This window comes from Alosa pseudoharengus, unplaced genomic scaffold (genome assembly GCF_046254945.1).
Source record: "Alosa pseudoharengus isolate Yale_2024_CS ecotype anadromous, Long Island Sound unplaced genomic scaffold, YU_APseudo_1.1 YU_APseudo_1.1_scf_14, whole genome shotgun sequence".
Lineage (NCBI taxonomy): Eukaryota > Metazoa > Chordata > Actinopteri > Clupeiformes > Clupeidae > Alosa > Alosa pseudoharengus.
Genome location: NW_027468609.1, coordinates 3,842,894 through 3,860,273, shown reverse-complemented (window position 1 = coordinate 3,860,273; position 17,380 = coordinate 3,842,894). Strand labels below are relative to the sequence as shown.

General features: G+C 43.4%; 1 protein-coding gene across 1 annotated transcript in view; it reads left to right on the top strand.

Moving 5' to 3' along the window:
* The window catches only part of LOC143123495 (anthrax toxin receptor 1-like), a 62,420-nt gene that overhangs the window by 3,139 nt on the left and 41,901 nt on the right, over nt 1-17,380 (top strand). Inside the window, exons 2-11 of the mRNA XM_076284948.1 lie at nt 616-687; nt 881-952; nt 2,890-2,971; nt 4,931-4,964; nt 5,773-5,852; nt 6,612-6,680; nt 6,984-7,064; nt 8,268-8,328; nt 8,737-8,835; nt 13,863-13,932. Of these exons, the coding sequence (XP_076141063.1) occupies nt 616-687; nt 881-952; nt 2,890-2,971; nt 4,931-4,964; nt 5,773-5,852; nt 6,612-6,680; nt 6,984-7,064; nt 8,268-8,328; nt 8,737-8,835; nt 13,863-13,932 (720 nt within the window). The remainder of the gene's footprint in view (nt 1-615; nt 688-880; nt 953-2,889; nt 2,972-4,930; nt 4,965-5,772; nt 5,853-6,611; nt 6,681-6,983; nt 7,065-8,267; nt 8,329-8,736; nt 8,836-13,862; nt 13,933-17,380) is intronic.

Sequence of the window (17,380 nt, the reverse complement as noted above, 5' to 3'; positions counted from 1 at the left end):
AGATCTAAATGATCTAATAATACATTAAGTCATTTCAGCGGTTACAAACACACAGACACACACACACACACACACACACACACACACACACACACACACACACACACACACACACACACACACACACACACACGCGCGCAGACACACACACACACACAAATAGAACCAGTCCTTTACCTTTGGGGGACAAAAGAGCCATTCTTCATGATGAGGTCAGGAGCAACAAGTCTTCCAAAGTTGTTCTCACAGCAACAGCAGCTTCAGCTACACTGTGGGGGTGAAGAAGTGGCCATTGGTGCCATTATGGTGGTCAGTGCACATGGCAAATGGTACAGAAAGTGAGAGAAAGAGGGAGAGAGAGAGAGAGGGAGAGAGAGAGAAGGAGAGAGAGAGGGAGAGAGAGAGAAGGATAGAGAGTTTATGTGAAAGAGTTTGAGAGACCAGTGTTCTCAGAAATCTTTGCCATTGATCGTCCAAAGTGTGAATTCACTATTTAAGGTCCAATAAGTGTGATCTCTGATGATGACCCCCCCCCCCCCCCCCCCCACACACACACACACACACACACTCCACCACCTAATGCTAAAGCCATCCCCTTGTCTCTCTCTGCTTCAGGTCAGGAAGTGTACAGCACCATTGGAATGAGATATATTACTTTGTTGACCATTTGGCACACAAGTTCATCAGGTAGGCAATATGTATGTGTGTGTGTGTGTGTGTGTATGTGTATATATATATATATATATATATATATATATATATATATATATATATATATGTATGTGTGTGTGTGTTTGTGTGTGTGGGGGGGCTTTAAAAGTGTGGAACCTGAAGACCCTGACTTTGACCCAGACTCCTTCCTTTCTGTCTTTCTTTGTAGTCCTCAGCTGAGGATGTCTTTCATAGTGTTCTCCACAGAAGGTCGGATTCTGATGAGGCTAACAGCAGACAGGCAAGACCACACACACACACACACACACAAAAACACACACACACACACACACACACACTCAGTATTAGAAGGAGCTTAATGAATAAACAGAACTGTCATTAGGCAGAAGATAAATGTCTCAAAATTAAAGGAAAATTCCGGTTTTTAGCACTTTAAAGCCCTTTTCTGGTTTGTTTTGGATGAACTAGAGTGGTGGACACTGAAATTTTGACGATTGGTCCTGTCTCGACTTTTCTGACTCGTTTTGAATCGCCTTTTTACTTCTCAGGGTGGCTGGCAATGGGCATACTGTAGTAGGCTACTCAAACATGTCCTAAAACAACCCTTAACGTTCGTTTTCAAAACTGTGCAACTCACCGAGTGGTTAGTGGTGTTCGTTGATGTTCCAAAACAAGTAGCGTAGCGAAATACAGTTTCTGTCGTCTTTTATTTGGCATTTTGTAAAATCTCATTGATTTCTGTCATTGCACGTTGATATTACTGCGCCACCGTCTATGCTTCAATTTCAAATACGAATCATACATTGCGCCGATATATTTGCTTTGAATAGTCAACGAACTCCACTAACCACTCGGTGAGTATATACACTTGTGAATATATAAAATATATTCACAAGTGTATGTGAATATATCTCACGTCAAAACACACACACACACACACACACACACACATATCTGACTTTCTCCAACTTTTGCACATCTCTATAGAACTTTTTATTTATTATTTTTGATTTCTCCTCCATCTATCTACCCATGTCCTTGATTGCCTAGCCTTTCTGTCCCCCCCCCCCCGTCCCCAACACACACACACAAAAAAAAAAACCACACACTCTTACATCATCACTGTCATCACCTCACGTACATACAGCACACTGCTTGCTACAGTAAGCCTCCTCTACATACTTGCTGCACACTGCCCCCCCCCTCCCTACATACACAGCACATTGTCTTCAGGATCTTCTCCAACACACATCCTCTACTTACTTACAGCATACTGCCCCCACCTACCCACACACACACTATACACACACACACACACAGTCACTGCTTCACTCCCCTCCCGCCCACACACACATCTTCACTGTCATCACTCACATACATCATACTTGCAGTACACTGCCCCCCCCTCTCCCCTACATACACAGCACATTATTTCATCAGGAAGCTTCTCCAACACACATCCCCAACATACTTACAGCACACTGCCCCCCCCCCCCCCTACATACACAGCACATTGTCTTCAGGATCTTCTCCAACACACATCCTCTACATACTTACAGCATACTGCCCCCACCTACCCACACACACACTACACACACACACACACAGTCACTGCTCCACTCCCCTCCCGCCCACACACACATCTTCACTGTCATCACTCACATACATCATACTTGCAGTACACTGCCCCCCCCCCCTCTCCCCTACATACACAGCACATTATTTCATCAGGAAGCTTCTCCAACACACATCCCCAACATACTTACAGCACACTGCCCCCGCCCCCCAATACACAGCACATTGTCTCATGAGGAAGCTTCTCCAACACACATATTGCACACTGCCCTCTCCCCACATACACAGCACACTATCCCATCTCCCTTGTCATCCCCCCAACACACACACCAAGACCCTTGGCAGTTGGGTTAGCCCCTTGAGCCGTGGATATGCCCAAGGTTTCTTCCTTGGTAAGGGAGTTTTTCCTTGCCCCTGTTGCTCTTGGGTGCTCCTTGTTGGTGCCCCCCCCCCCCCCCCCAATCGCAGTCCTCCCCCACCTTTCTTATGCAGCCCCCCCCCCATAAATGCACAAATAGGCTGACACCATACTTCATTTCACTGCATTTCTTACTTCCAGTAACTATATGCATGTGACAATAAACTTCCTTGTATCCTTGTATCCTTGTATCTGTATATGTGCGATTGTGTCTTGTGTCCCAGGGACAAGATTCGAGCTGGGCTTGAGGAGCTTGCGATGGTGCAACCTGGCGGAGACACTTTTATGCACAAAGGCTTAACTCTGGTAATATGGCATCAATAAATAATCTGTTCTTTTCCCACAATGACATTTTGGTAGGGGGCTGTCAGCTGAGTGTGTGTGTGTGTGTGTGTGTGTAAGAGTGAGAGACTGTGTCAGTAGTAGAGACAGTACAACCCCCTCAGACCCAATACAATACCCTCAGACCCAGTACAACCCTCTCAGACCCAGTACAACCCCCTCAGACCCAATACAATACCCTCAGACCCAGTACAATACCCTCAGACCCAGTAGAACCCCCTCAGACCCAGTAAAACCCCCTCAGACCCAATACAATACCCTCAGACCCAGTACAATACCCTCAGACCCAGTAGAACCCCCTCAGACCCAGTAAAAACCCCTCAGACCCAATACAATACCCTCAGACCCAGTACAACCCCCTCAGACCCAGTACAACCCCCTCAGACCCAGTAAAACCCCCTCAGACCCAGTACAACCCCCTCAGACCCAGTAAAACCCCCTCAGACCCAATACAATACCCTCAGACCCAGTACAATACCCTCAGACCCAGTACAACCCCCTCAGACCCAGTAAAACCCCCTCAGACCCAATACAATACCCTCAGACCCAGTACAATACCCTCAGACCCAGTACAACCCCCTCAGACCCAGTAAAACCCCCTCAGACCCAATACAATACCCTCAGACCCAATACAATACCCTCAGACCCAGTACAATACCCTCAGACCCAGTACAACCCCCTCAGACCCAGTACAATACCCTCAGACCCAGTACAACCCCCTCAGACCCAGTAAAACCCCCTCAGACCCAGTACAACCCCCTCAGACCCAGTACAACCCCCTCAGACCCAGTACAATACCCTCAGACCCAGTACAATACCCCCAGTACAACACCCTCAGACCCCAAAGGTGGTGTGTTGGTGTTGTTGAGGTTGACAGTCTATTTCTCGATGACTCATGTGTGTTACACACACTCCTGCTAGTCTGTTGGGGAGGTAATGAGCTCTGGTCTGGACCATAACTCCGGTCAGTGGCCATTCTAGACGTTTTTAACAAGGGCGGCTCTAGTGAGGCACTGATTAATGCAAGGGTGGCATATGGCAAAACATCCAGATAAACAGAAACAGGCTCAAGATGATAAATTCAAGGGTGGCATGAGCCAAAACATCCAGATAAACAGAAACAGGCTCAAGATGTGAAATTAGCACAAATACATTAGGGAAACCATGCACCAAACACCATACTCATAAACTGAAGGACAAGAAGGTCAAAGACCATACTCTCACATCAAATTTCTTTGTATTTGAATAAAATACAAATACAAATAAACAACATATTAAAGTTAATTATCGAAGTTTTCTATCACTGTGTCATGTTTTGCTAAAACAAATGATTCCATGAGGTCATTAAATATATTCTATTCTATTCGTTTCAATGAAGAAATTAAAAAGAAATACTCCTCCAAGACATTTTTCCCCACAATAACTTACACTATCTATTACCATCTATTTCTGTAGTCCTGCTTTCTTTTGTTTGAGCGGGCAAAGAGCTTAATAAAATCATCCAAAATCAAATACAAATCAGAAAACACTTCTCAACTTAATTCTTAAAATATTTTTTATGAAACAGGAATGAAATAAACACCAATTAAAGACTAACCTTAATCTAAACTATTGCCTATGTTCACTAAACTAGTTTGCTGGTTAAGCCAGCTATCTACCTACTGGACAGTACTAGACAGACAATACTGTGTGTGTGTTTGTGTGTGTGTGTGTGTTTGTGTGTGTGTGTGTGTGTTTGTGTGTGTGTGTGTGTGTGTGTGTGTGTGTGTGTGTGTGTGTGTGTGTGTGTGTGTGTGTGCACAATATGATCCTTGCACATCTCAAAAGCAGATATATATTTACAAAACTTGTGATATTTTATGAGAAATGTGTGTTTTTGACCGAATGTGTATATGTTATTGATATGATGTTCTTCGTTCTCAGGCCAGTGAGCAGATCTATTATGCAACTGGAGACGGTAAGTGCTCAGAGCATTATAGCGAGATCTCAACATGATTAGCATGATGTATTCACAACATACCACATGATTGGCACGATGTGTTCACATCTCAACTTTTGGCGGCAGAAGGGGCGGGATATGTGTAGACGACTGCCATGTTTGCGTTACGAACTAACCCCATACATTTCTATGGGAGATTCTTTGAGTGCTGTGTCCTCATTAGAAAGTCTCTGGTGTCATTTTTATTCCGATTGAGCCGTTATTACGATTCTAATCGGAATAAAAGTATCCATGTAAACCCACCTATTGTGTGAAAGACTGACCCACTCCTGCTAACCACAGAGTGAGAACTAAATGTACAGCTGTGTTTTATGATCCAAAAGGTTGTTGACCCTAAACTTATAAAGCCTTTCACCTGGCTGTGTAAATGTGAAATATTAGACTGAGCCATAGACCATTCGCAGCCATCAACATGTGTCAGGAGCACGGGTGGGTGGAATTTGATAGAATCAAATATCAACAACCTTTTCACCATTATCAAGGACTGCGTCTCCTGAGTATGATATATCCTCTTGGGGTCATTAAAGACTGTCCACATGAAAGTCATTAAAGACTGTCCACATGAAAATCATTAAAGACTGTCCACATGAAAATGCCTCGGTCATTAAAGACTGTCCACATGAAAGTCATTAAAGACTGTCCACATGAAAATGCCTCGGTCATTAAAGACTGTCTACATGAAAGTGCCTCGGTCATTAAAGACAGTCTACATGAAAGTGCCTCGGTTGCTGAGTCCGACTCATTCTCTTCTGTGACTGTAACCTAGGTTACCGCACGGCAAGTGTCATCATCGCCCTGACGGACGGGGAGCTCCGGGAGACTCAGTTTGACCTGGCGTCGCGAGAGGTGAGCTCCTGCTTACATCAGGGGTCAGGGGTCAAGGTCATCTTTGTTACTTTGCTTAAAGGAACCGTATGTAAGATTGTGGCCAAAACTGGTACTGCAATCACTTTCAAATGACTGTAGAGTGGTGTATCCCCTGGCAGACCTGGCAATCCGGATGCCGAAACACTACTGACTTCGTTATTAGTAGATAGGTGGAGGGTGGCGCATCAGGCCAAAACGCAACATGACAACATCAACATCAGTTAAGGGCTGCAACTTCACTTTTTAAATGACAATATCCTGGCCGGACTACTGTTGTCAGTGATATAAGTATTTGAAATGAACATGATTTCTTAATGTCTAGTGACATATCAAGGCCATTTTATGATTAATTGAAATAAATTTCTTACATACGGTTCCTTTAAAGCTCAGGCATCAGAGGGTTAAGGGTCAAGGTCATCTTTATCACCTTGCTTAAAGCTCAGGCATCAGAGGGTTAAGGGTCAAGGTCACGGTGGTAGTGGCAGTGTGTGTTAACACTGGTGTGTGGGGTTGTACTGAAAACAATGGAATCTAATGTAATCGAATGTTGAAAACCTGTGATCCCTTCTGAGAAGATTTCGATTTTCCAGATTTGTTATGGTTTGCAACTAGATGGTCCCTACAGCATTTTTCCTTCTGATTGCCTGAATGTCCCTGCAGTGTTTTGTGTTTGCGTCTCTGTCTAAACTGTCCCTTTTTTCTCCTCTCTCGGACGCTGGCACCAACTCCCGATGGCAGGCCAGTCGATCCCGCCAGCTGGGTGCTACTGTTTACTGCGTAGGCGTGAAGGACTTCAATGAAACCCAGGTTAGGCTGCACAGCCACACTGATTCATCACAACATGTTAAGAACCAAGGAACACATGCACTCACACAGCTACGAGGTCTCTTGTTACTCACATGGATTCATTTACACATTCAAACATGTTTTCATGTACGAAGATAGAAGGTGTTTTTGACTTTTGAGGAGATTCAAGGGAGATTGTGAAATGATTGCTTCTATAAAACAATGTTTTGGTAGACTGTGCACTGAACACACACACACGCACACACACACACACACACACAAACACACACACAATTAACCGTGTTTGTGGTCTTTTCTATGCAGTTGGCAACAATAGCGGACAGCAAAGACCACGTGTTCCCAGTGAACGATGGCTTTGAGGCACTGCAAGGTGTCATCGATTCGGTATGACAAACTGCCAGATAACAAAAAAATTCTAGGATGTCTCATGCTTCCCTGCCATGTCACAACAACTAATCACGCCAGCCTACATTAGCGAGCATCATAGTCATTAATTAGTCTATTATAGAGATCTCATAAAAGTGCCTTAATTAAGAACTACAGTATCATAAAACTGCCATAAAACTTCATGAAGAACGAGGCTTGCAGGATGGGTTATATGTGGGTGTAGGTGCCATAAAGGTTAGTCGGAGGTTAAGTGATTATATAGGTGATGGTAAAGGATGCATGTAAGTGTTATGTCTGGAGGTAAGAAGCAGACAGTGATTCAGTAAGATGTTCATTTGGTGTTCCCTATGTGTTATAATGAGTGAACTACTCTATAAAGATCATTAGATGTTCATTTGGTGTTCCCTATGTGTTATTATGAGTGAACTACTCTATAAAGATCATTAGATGTTCATTTGGTGTTCCCTATGTGTTATAATGAGTGAACTACTCTATAAAGATCATTCTTGAGGATTTCTGGTTTGAACTGTCAGTGTATCAACTCAGGTCTCCAAAAAAACAAAATGCATTAGCCCGTTTTTCTGATATCACAAAATGGTAGGACAAATCACAGGCAACAAACTCTTGTGTCGTCAAAGAACCGTCGTCAGCGCGAGCTCAGGTGTTTTTAATACCTGGAACAAGGTAGCCTTCATGAAATGGTTAGCAACTCTGCCCACAAGTGAGCTATGGCAAAGCAACTCCAGATTGTCTGGAGATGAAATCTGGAATGAGAATTTAGAATTTAGCTACAGTTGGTGGTGGGGGGGTCAGAGACGGGGCGGGCCTTTGTGACAGAGGCATAGATAGGGCACGGGCGGAGCGTAGTAAATGCTTCAGGGATGAGGGAGAAGGTGCAGAGATACATCTTTTGTTACTTTTGATACATTTTCGTGAAAACAACTTAAGCATGTACATCGCTGAGGAACTCAAATTAGATTACAGGGTTTAATCAAATGGCTGCAGTGGGTCTTTAAATCAGTCACACTGTAGTGATCTTTCACCATTCAGGGTGGTACTAATATATAAAATACAACCATGTCACTACACCAGAGCTATGGAGACAATAATAGAGTAACAGACTAGAATCAGTAGAGTAGAATGGAACTGAATGGAGTAGAACTTGTTAGTGATGTTGTTGCATGTGAAATGTCCACACAGATCCTGAAGAGGTCATGCATTGAGATCCTGGCTGTTGAACCATCGAGTATTTGTGCAGGAGGTAGGCCGTTCCCATCATCACATCCTCTCCTATTCACACCCCCTCACCCCAGCTTCAACACAACCGAGAATCAACAAGGTCCATCTGACATTGAGTTCTTTAATATAATAGATTAATACAAAATCATATGATTTGGAACAAAATAATAATATTTTATTATTAATAATAATAGTTATTAAATTATATAAAATAAACCAAATTAAATGGTTCTGATTCTGGATATCTGCTTTGTCTAATTTTTCTCAAAAGTACATGCGGATCTTGTGAATTCTCAGTTGATGACTGACTAATCAGTTAAGTCACAGGGGGGTGGATTGATATGAAGGGGGGGGGGGGGGGGGGTTCTGCAGTCACCATGATTGGTGACCCCTGGTGTTCCGTGCTCACCTGCTTCTCTCGGTTCTGCAGAGGTGTTCCAGGTGGTGGTGAGTGGCAACGGGTTTCTGCACGCACGGAACGTGGAGCAGATCCTGTGCAGCTTCCGCATCAACGACACCGTCACTATGAGTAAGAGAAATGCGCCTTCACACATGCACCTTCACACATGTCACTATGAGTAAGAGAATGGCACCTTCACACATGCACCTTCACACATGTCACTATGAGTAAGAGAAATGCGCCTTCACACATGCACCTTCACACATGTCACTATGAGTAAGAGAAATGCGCCTTCACACATGCACCTTCACACATGTCACTATGAGTAAGAGAAATGCGCCTTCACACATGCACCTTCACACATGTCACTATGAGTAAGAGAAATGCGCCTTCACACATGCACCTTCACACATGTCACTATGAGTAAGAGAAATGCGCCTTCACACATGCACCTTCACACATGTCACTATGAGTAAGAGAATGGCACCTTCACACATGCACCTTCACACATGTCACTATGAGTAAGAGAATGGCACCTTCACACATGCACCTTCACACATGTCACTATGAGTAAGAGAAATGCACCTTCACACATGCACCTTCACACATGTCACTATGAGTAAGAGAATGGCACCTTCACACATGCACCTTCACACATGTCACTATGAGTAAGAGAAATGCACCTTCACACATGCACCTTCACACATGTCACTATGAGTAAGAGAAATGCACCTTCACACATGCACCTTCACACATGTCACTATGAGTAAGAGAATGGCACCTTCACACATGCACCTTCACACATGTCACTATGAGTAAGAGAAAAAACACCTTTTTTTTTGTATGATTTATTTGTGAGATTTTGAGCATAACAGATACACAGACACACATAGAAATACACAGATTTGTTCTGTGAAACAAGCTACTAACAAAGAGACCCCCAACTCCCATCCCCCACCCTCTTCCCAACGTTATACAGTAGCATGGTCACATTGAGTGAGGGAGAACACCTTTTTACTTATAACACATTCATTTTGAAAAAGAGAGAGAGCATGTTTACAAGTAACAGCACCACCTGAGGGAACTGACTTGGGCACCGCCTTTAACCCTACCGCTTTGTGAAGAGAAACCACCTTTAACAAGAGAGAACACCTTTAACACTGCCGCTTTAAAAAGAGAGAATACCTTTAACACAGCCGCTTTGAGAAGAGAAACCGCCTTTAACACAGTCGCTTTAACAAGAGAGAGCACCTTTAACCCTACCGCTTTGAGAAGAGAAACCACCTTTAACAAGAGAGAACACCTTTAACACTGGCGCTTTAAAAAGAGAGAATACCTTTAACACAGCCGCTTTGAGAAGAGAAACCGCCTTTAACACAGTCGCTTTAACAAGAGAGAGCACCTTTAACCCTACCGCTTTGAGAAGAGAGAGGACCTTTAACACTTCCGCTTTGAGAAGAGAAACCACCTTTAACACTACCGCTTTAAAAAGAGAAACCACTGTGGTGGATTTCTATGACTTAATGGATGCATGTATGGTTTTTATAAACTTTTATATTATATTATTATGAGACTTCAAGGCCTGTACACATCTTAAACAGACCAGACCAGCAGTCAAGGAGTGGGGTGAGGGAGTTCACAGTGACACCTGGCTAGATGGTCGAGGTGAAGGAGTTCACAGTGAACTAGATGGTCGAGAGTGAGAGGATGATGTAATTGGATGATGTAATGGTGGTAACAGCAAGGCCAAGTAAAAGGTGGCAAGATAAGAAGCCCTGTTACAACTGGAAAAAAACAGAATCTGGGAAAAACCCAGAAGAAGACAGTTTTGCATAAAATGTATGCATGATGAGACAATGGGTTCCACCAATAGTCGTAACCTTGGTGGATGCTGATAGGCCAACATGTGTCTTTCGAGGGTGGCGAGAGGGCCCAACCCCAAGGTTAAGGAGTATAAAAGATAGGTCGCAGCCACCTGTTAGTCAGATCTCATCGGGGGCGCCAGCTGATGACATCTCACATCACCCTATTGCTTGACACCTGGTCTGGACATCGTTTAGGCTGGACTATCACTGCAATACGGTGAATAAAGATCAACAGTCTTCAGAGATCTCCTGTCTGCATTGTCTCCTTCGGACGCTTGTTCCAGAGTGCTAATTAGTAAGTAGTTAAGTGATTGGATTCGGAAGTGGACCGGTTTTTCCACGACACCACCTTTAACACAGCCGCTTTGAGAAGAGAAACCACCTTTAACAAAGCCACTTTAAAAAGAGAGAGCACCTTTAACTCTTCTGCTTTGAGAAGAGAAACCACCTTTAACACAGCCGCTTTGAGTATGAGATATCTGAAAAGAAATCCTCTGGGTCCACACTGTCACTTTAAAGATTTAAGGTGCAAGTTTTCCGTAGTCAGAGTGACGTCAGACGCACAAAGTGAAGTTAATTAATAAAAGATAGATAGATCAGAATGTAACACTGGTTAATTAATAAAAGTTAGATAGATCAGAATGTAACCCTGGTTAATTAATAAAAGATAGATAGATCAGAATGTAACACTGGTTAATTAATAAAAGATAGATAGATCAGAATGTAACACTGGTTAATTAATAAAAGATAGATAGATCAGAATGTAACACTGGTTAATTAATAAAAGATAGATAGATCAGAATGTAACACTGGTTGCATGTGATTGGTTTCTTCAATTTCACTTCACGTGAGAGGTCTAGCCCATTTTAGAGTCCCCACCTTAACGTAGCTTCCCGCTATTGCTACGGTACGTGTATACAGGGCCTATGTCTCTCAGCAGGGCAGTCCTGAATAGTTGAAGAGGCTCTCTAATCACCTCAGCAAACTTGTCTTTCAAGGGTATCGTAGAGATCAGGAAAAGTAAGAAAATGGGGTAAAGAACAAGCAAAGTAAATACTCACATACCCACCACACTCTCTCCAATCATGGGATTGGATACTTATATACCCATCACACTCTCTCTCCAATTACCGGATTGGATACTCACATACCCATCGCACTCTCTCTCCAATCACAGGATTGGATACTTATATACCCATCTGCACTCTCTCTCCAATCACAGGATTGGATACTTATATCCCATCTGCACTCTCTCTCTCTCTCTCTCTCTCTCTCTCTCTCTCTCTCTCTCTCTCTCCAATCACGGGATTGGAGGGATGCACTTTCAACAACCACTGAGCTCAAACATCAACAATGTCTCTCCACAATTGTACAATACACCCAAAAGCTCATGGGTCATGAACACTCCCCCCAAGAACCAGAGCCTTAATGTCCATTACACTTTTTCAGGTAACAGGCTCAGAACCAGAGCCTTAATGTCGAGTACACCTTTTCAGGTAACAGGCTCAGAGCCTTAATGTCCATTACATCTTTTCAGGTAACAGGCTCAGAGCCAGAGCCTTAATGTCGAGTACACTTTTTCAGGTAACAGGCTCAGAACCAGAGCCTTAATGTCGAGTACACCTTTTCAGGTAACAGGCTCAGAGCCTTAATGTCCATTACATCTTTTCAGGTAACAGGCGCATCCTAATGATTTAACTGTAAAACTGTTAACTGTGGCAGTGATTTGTTTTTGCTGCTCTCTGTTTCTCTCTTGCTGTCGTCCTCTCAGACAGACAGGGGAGGTACTGCTTGATTTGTGTTGGCCGGACGTAGCGAGGGATCGGCCTGCCCTCCGTAGCTCCAAGTGCTCATTTCTCAGCTCTCTCCTGGCCTTGCGGCTGCTATTTCACTTAAAACAGTATCAGATGGAATGTGCCGAGTCTGTGCGTCTCTGTGTGTGTGCATATGTGTGTCAGTATGTGTGTGTGTCAGTATATGTGTGTGCGTGTGTGCATACGTGTGTCAGTATGTGTGTGTATGTGCATGCTTGTGTGTGTGTGTGTGTGTGTGTGTGTGCTTCATTCGAGCCAGAGTAAATAGACCATTATGTTCTGAGAGAAATCCAGTCGTTCCATTTTCCACACGAGAGGGGAAGAGCAGCCATAGCACTTCACCCGCTCGGTTCAGACTGCTCCTCTTAATGGACTTAACCCTCACACTACTTAGAGTCCATTTCAATAAGCAGGATTAAGCCTCCAATTAATCTCCACTCTGCTCGCTCAACAAGAGGCCTTTAGGAGCGTGCAACCAATCCTCTCACCTGCACACAACCTCCGCAAGCATATTACAGCCATCAACTGAACAATCCCCAAATTAAGTGCTAGTGGTGATAAATGGTCTATTTGGAGAGCTCAGTGAGCCAGGAAGTGTGCTGTTGTATTAAATTAGAGAAGTTAGTGATGATGTTGATGATGATGAGAGCCAAAGGCTATCGCATTTAGCAGAGGGTTTAATGTAGGGTTGTAGTGTTAATTACTTTTATAGTCTTGCGTTTAATCAATTAGTTGTCGATAAACTACCAGAAAATAATTAAATAAATGTGTTTCCGATGCCCAAGATTAGGATGCCTTGCTTTGTTTGTAAAGCTAAATATATTTAAGTTGAAGAAGCTGCAGTCAAATAATTAGTGGGTTTATTTTTCTTTTTAAAAAATGACACAATCCAATTAAGTGTTTACCAAAATAGTTGCCGAACGATTTAATAGCTGACAACTAATCGATTAATCTATCAATTGTTACAGACCTAGTTTAATGTTACAATATTCTCTCTTCTTCCTTCCCTTGCTCTTCTCTCCTCTCTGACGCTCTACTCTCTACTTCTCTCTTGTAATGTACTCTTTCATCCTTTTCACCCCTGCCCTCCTCACCTCTTTGCATCTCTCCTTTCCTCTCATCTCATGTCTCCCCTTGACTCCCCTTCCCTTCTTTTATCTTCTCCCTTCCCTCCCTTCTTTTCTCCCTTCCTTGTCTCTCATCTCTCATTTCTCTCTTCTCTCTCATCTCATCTCTCTCTTCTCTCTCATCTCATCTCTCTCCTTGTCTCTCATCTCTCTCCTTGTCTCTCATCTCTCTCCTTGTCTCTCATTTCTCTCCCTTGTCTCTCATCTCTCCCTTGTCTCTCATTTCTCTCCCTTGTCTCTCATCTCATCTCTCTCCTTGTCTCTCATCTCTCTCCTTGTCTCTCTTCTCTCTCATCTCATCTCTCTCCTTGTCTCTCATCTCTCTCCTGGTCTCTCTTCCTCTATTTCAGTGAAGAGGCCCTTGGTGATTGAGGACACTTATCTTCTCTGCCCAGCTCCAGTACTGCAAGAGGAAGGAACGTAAGTGTTTATGAAGAGACATACGTGTTTGTGAAGAGACGTGTGTTTATGAAGGAACACAAGTGTTTAAAGAGATATACATATTTATGAAAAACATACATGTTAATGAAGGAATGTAAATATTTATGAAGGGACATGGAAGAAAGTGGTCATTATGTTGTGACATGTCTGTTAACAGCAATAAGATGCTACCAACACCAGTGTCATGATCATGTTCATGAAGGATGTAATAATATTCTCTAAGTGTTCAGGAAGGAGTGGAAGTGCTCGTGAGTGTTTATGAATAAGTCTTTATGAAGTGATATGAAGTCATAAGATAATGCAAGTGTTCATGAAGGGCCCTAAGTACTCTTGAGGAGATCTGATCTGTTTATTATTGAGGAAACTAAGAACTCATGAGTGCTGTTTACCTCCCTGCTCCTACCCAGAGCCAGATGGCCTCAAGATCAACACAGATCTCCCTCTCTCCGCTGCCACATTCTTTCCTCTCGCTTTCCCCCCTCATCCCCCGCAAGCTCTTAAACAAGGCCAGGCGTTTTGTTTATCTTCAGACGACAGCACAGTGAAAGTGGACGAGGATGAGGCGTTTCTGCACTTTCACATTCTCCTTTTGTGAGCAAGATTAATTCATTTCTCAGCTGGAGGGAATGACTTTCTGCGTAGCTTCTCTAAATGTGAATGAAGGGTCTCTGTGCGGTTTCTCTTCATGTGAATGAGGATGTAGTTTCTGTAGCTTGTTTTCTCTAAATGCAAATGAGCAGAGGCTTCTGCCTAATTTCCCTTCATGCGAGCTGTGAAATGAGCAGTTTCTGCCTGACAGCTCATCTAAATCAGGATCCCTGGGCTTGTGCGCACACTTGTCATTGTGTGAATACGTTGCTGGGCTACAGTGTGTGCGCAGGCCTGCACTCCTTATGTCCTAGCCCTCCTGGCCTGCTCACTCAGTGGAGGAACAATCACATGCTGTATGGTGGCCACCTCTAGAAGGGGATTGAAGTAGAAGTGAGGAGCCACAGCTTTGCACCGTGATTAGAACACTAAAAGGAGAACACAGAGGTTCTATGAGGAGGGGGACACTACAGGGGGAACACTACAGCTGGGCTATGTAGTATGAGTGTATGCTGCAACAATTAGCTTCCACTTTCATCAGTGGAACTGGTTACATCAGAGGTGTGAGTGCTACACACATTTGAAAAAAATGTGTAAACTATTTTTACACTCCGTGGACAGAGAGCTCCAGTTGCGCTCCCAGTGTAGGACAGCTGAGAAAGAACATAGTAAGGAGGATATAGTGAACACCAAGGCACTATGAGGAGAACACTGTGAAAGAACATAGTAAGGAGGATATAGTGAACACCAAGGCACTATGAGGAGAACACTGTGGAAAGAACATAGTAAGGAGGATATAGTGAACACCAAGGCACTATGAGGAGAACACTGTGGAAAGAACATAGTAAGGAGGATATAGTGAACACCAAGGCACTATGAGGAGAACACTGTGAAAGAACATAGTAAGGAGGATATAGTGAACACCAAGGCACTATGAGGAGAACACTGTGAAAGAACATAGTAAGGAGGATATAGTGAACACCAAGGCACTATGAGGAGAACACTGTGGAAAGAACATAGTAAGGAGGATATAGTGAACACCAAGGCACTATGAGGAGAACACTGTGGAAAGGAAAACGTTCTAAAGAGAGCACTGTGAGTAGAACGTTGCAGTACAGTGAAGAAATAAAATCAAATACACAAACGGTAAAATCAAGACACATTGAAAAGCAAGGAGTGTGAGAAGAGAAGATAGATAGATAGATAGATAGATAGATAGATAGATAGATAGATAGATACTTTATTGATCCCCAGGGGACTGAGGAGAACAATGCTGGCAAAACACCATGAAGAGCAGTACACTGAGACACAGAGATCAGAAAACTGCAGGAACACTACTATAAGGAAAATACTGTGAGGAGAACTATGAGAACAGTATGAGAAGAACACTGTCAGAGAATGAGAACACCATGAGGAGAACACTGCCATGAGAACTCCATAAGGAGAACTCTGTGATGAGAACTACACGAGGATAATTCTGTGAGGAGAACACCATGAGGAGAATTTTATGATGAGAACACTGTCAGAGAACAATGTGATGAGAGCACCATGAGGAGAACCCTGTAAGAAGAACACTGTGAGGAGAACACTTTCAGAGAACACTGTAATGAGAACATCATGAAGAGAACTCTGTTAGTAGAACACTGTGAGGAGAACACTTTCAGAGAACACTGTAATGAGAACATCATGAAGAGAACTCTGTTAGTAGAACACTGTGAGGAGAACACTTTCAGAGAACACTGTGATGAGAACACCATGAAGAGAGAACTCTGTTAGTAGAACACTGTGAGAGAACACTGAAACACGGTGATGAGAACACCATGAGAAGAACACCGTCAGGACGGCACCATAGACCCTTTTACTAGCTACATTCATCAAAAGTATGCACGTGCATTTTGGAAACAGAAGTAATGTGCTACTCCATTCATTCAGACCAAAGAATTTCAAATAAGAGCCACTGGCTCACCTTGTAAAATACCGAAAGGACATAGGTATTTGTTTGTTTCACATACTATAGTTGGGTTTTTTGATGATAAGCAAGTGAAAAAATACATTTTACCGTCTGGCCCCATAGACTCCCATTCATTTGGGACTCGCTCACGACCGCCGCTAAGGGAACTGTGGGCGAACTGCTACCGGTATCAATAGAATAGCAGTCAATAGGGAGTGAACAGGCTCTCCGTCAACAGGCTCTGTTAAGAGCAATTTAGATGAGGAAAGGAAACTAAAAAGTTTTAAATGCTGATTTAGAAGTGTAACTAGCATCAAAAGCATTCAGGTAGTTTTCGCGATCTTTTGTGGTTAATCCCTTTGCGTAGCTTGACAAACTATCTAACTTTCATTTCACAAATGCGTGCGCATCCATCATTGTTTATAAACAGTAAAAGGGTCTATGAGAAGAGCTATAACTGTGGTGTGCTCTATGGAGCCGTTGGTGCTGGGGTGAATGTGCAGGGCACTATGAGGAGAGCTGCAGTAAGTGTGCTCTATGGAGACATTGGGGTGAATGTGGAGGGCACTATGAGGAGAGCTGTAACTGTGGTGTGCTCTATAGAGACATTGGGGTGAATGTGGAGGGCACTATGAAGAGAGCTGTAACTGTGGTGTGCTCTATAGAGACATTGGGGTGAATGTGGAGGGCACTATGAGGAGAGCTGTAACTGTGGTGTGCTCTATAGAGACATTGGGGTGAATGTGGAGGGCACTATGAGGAGAGCTGTAACTGTGGTGTGCTCTATAGAGACATTGGGGTGAATGTGGAGGGCACTATGAGGAGAGCTGCAGTAAGTGTGCTCTATAGAGACATTGGGGTGAATGTGGAGGGCACTATGAGGAGAGC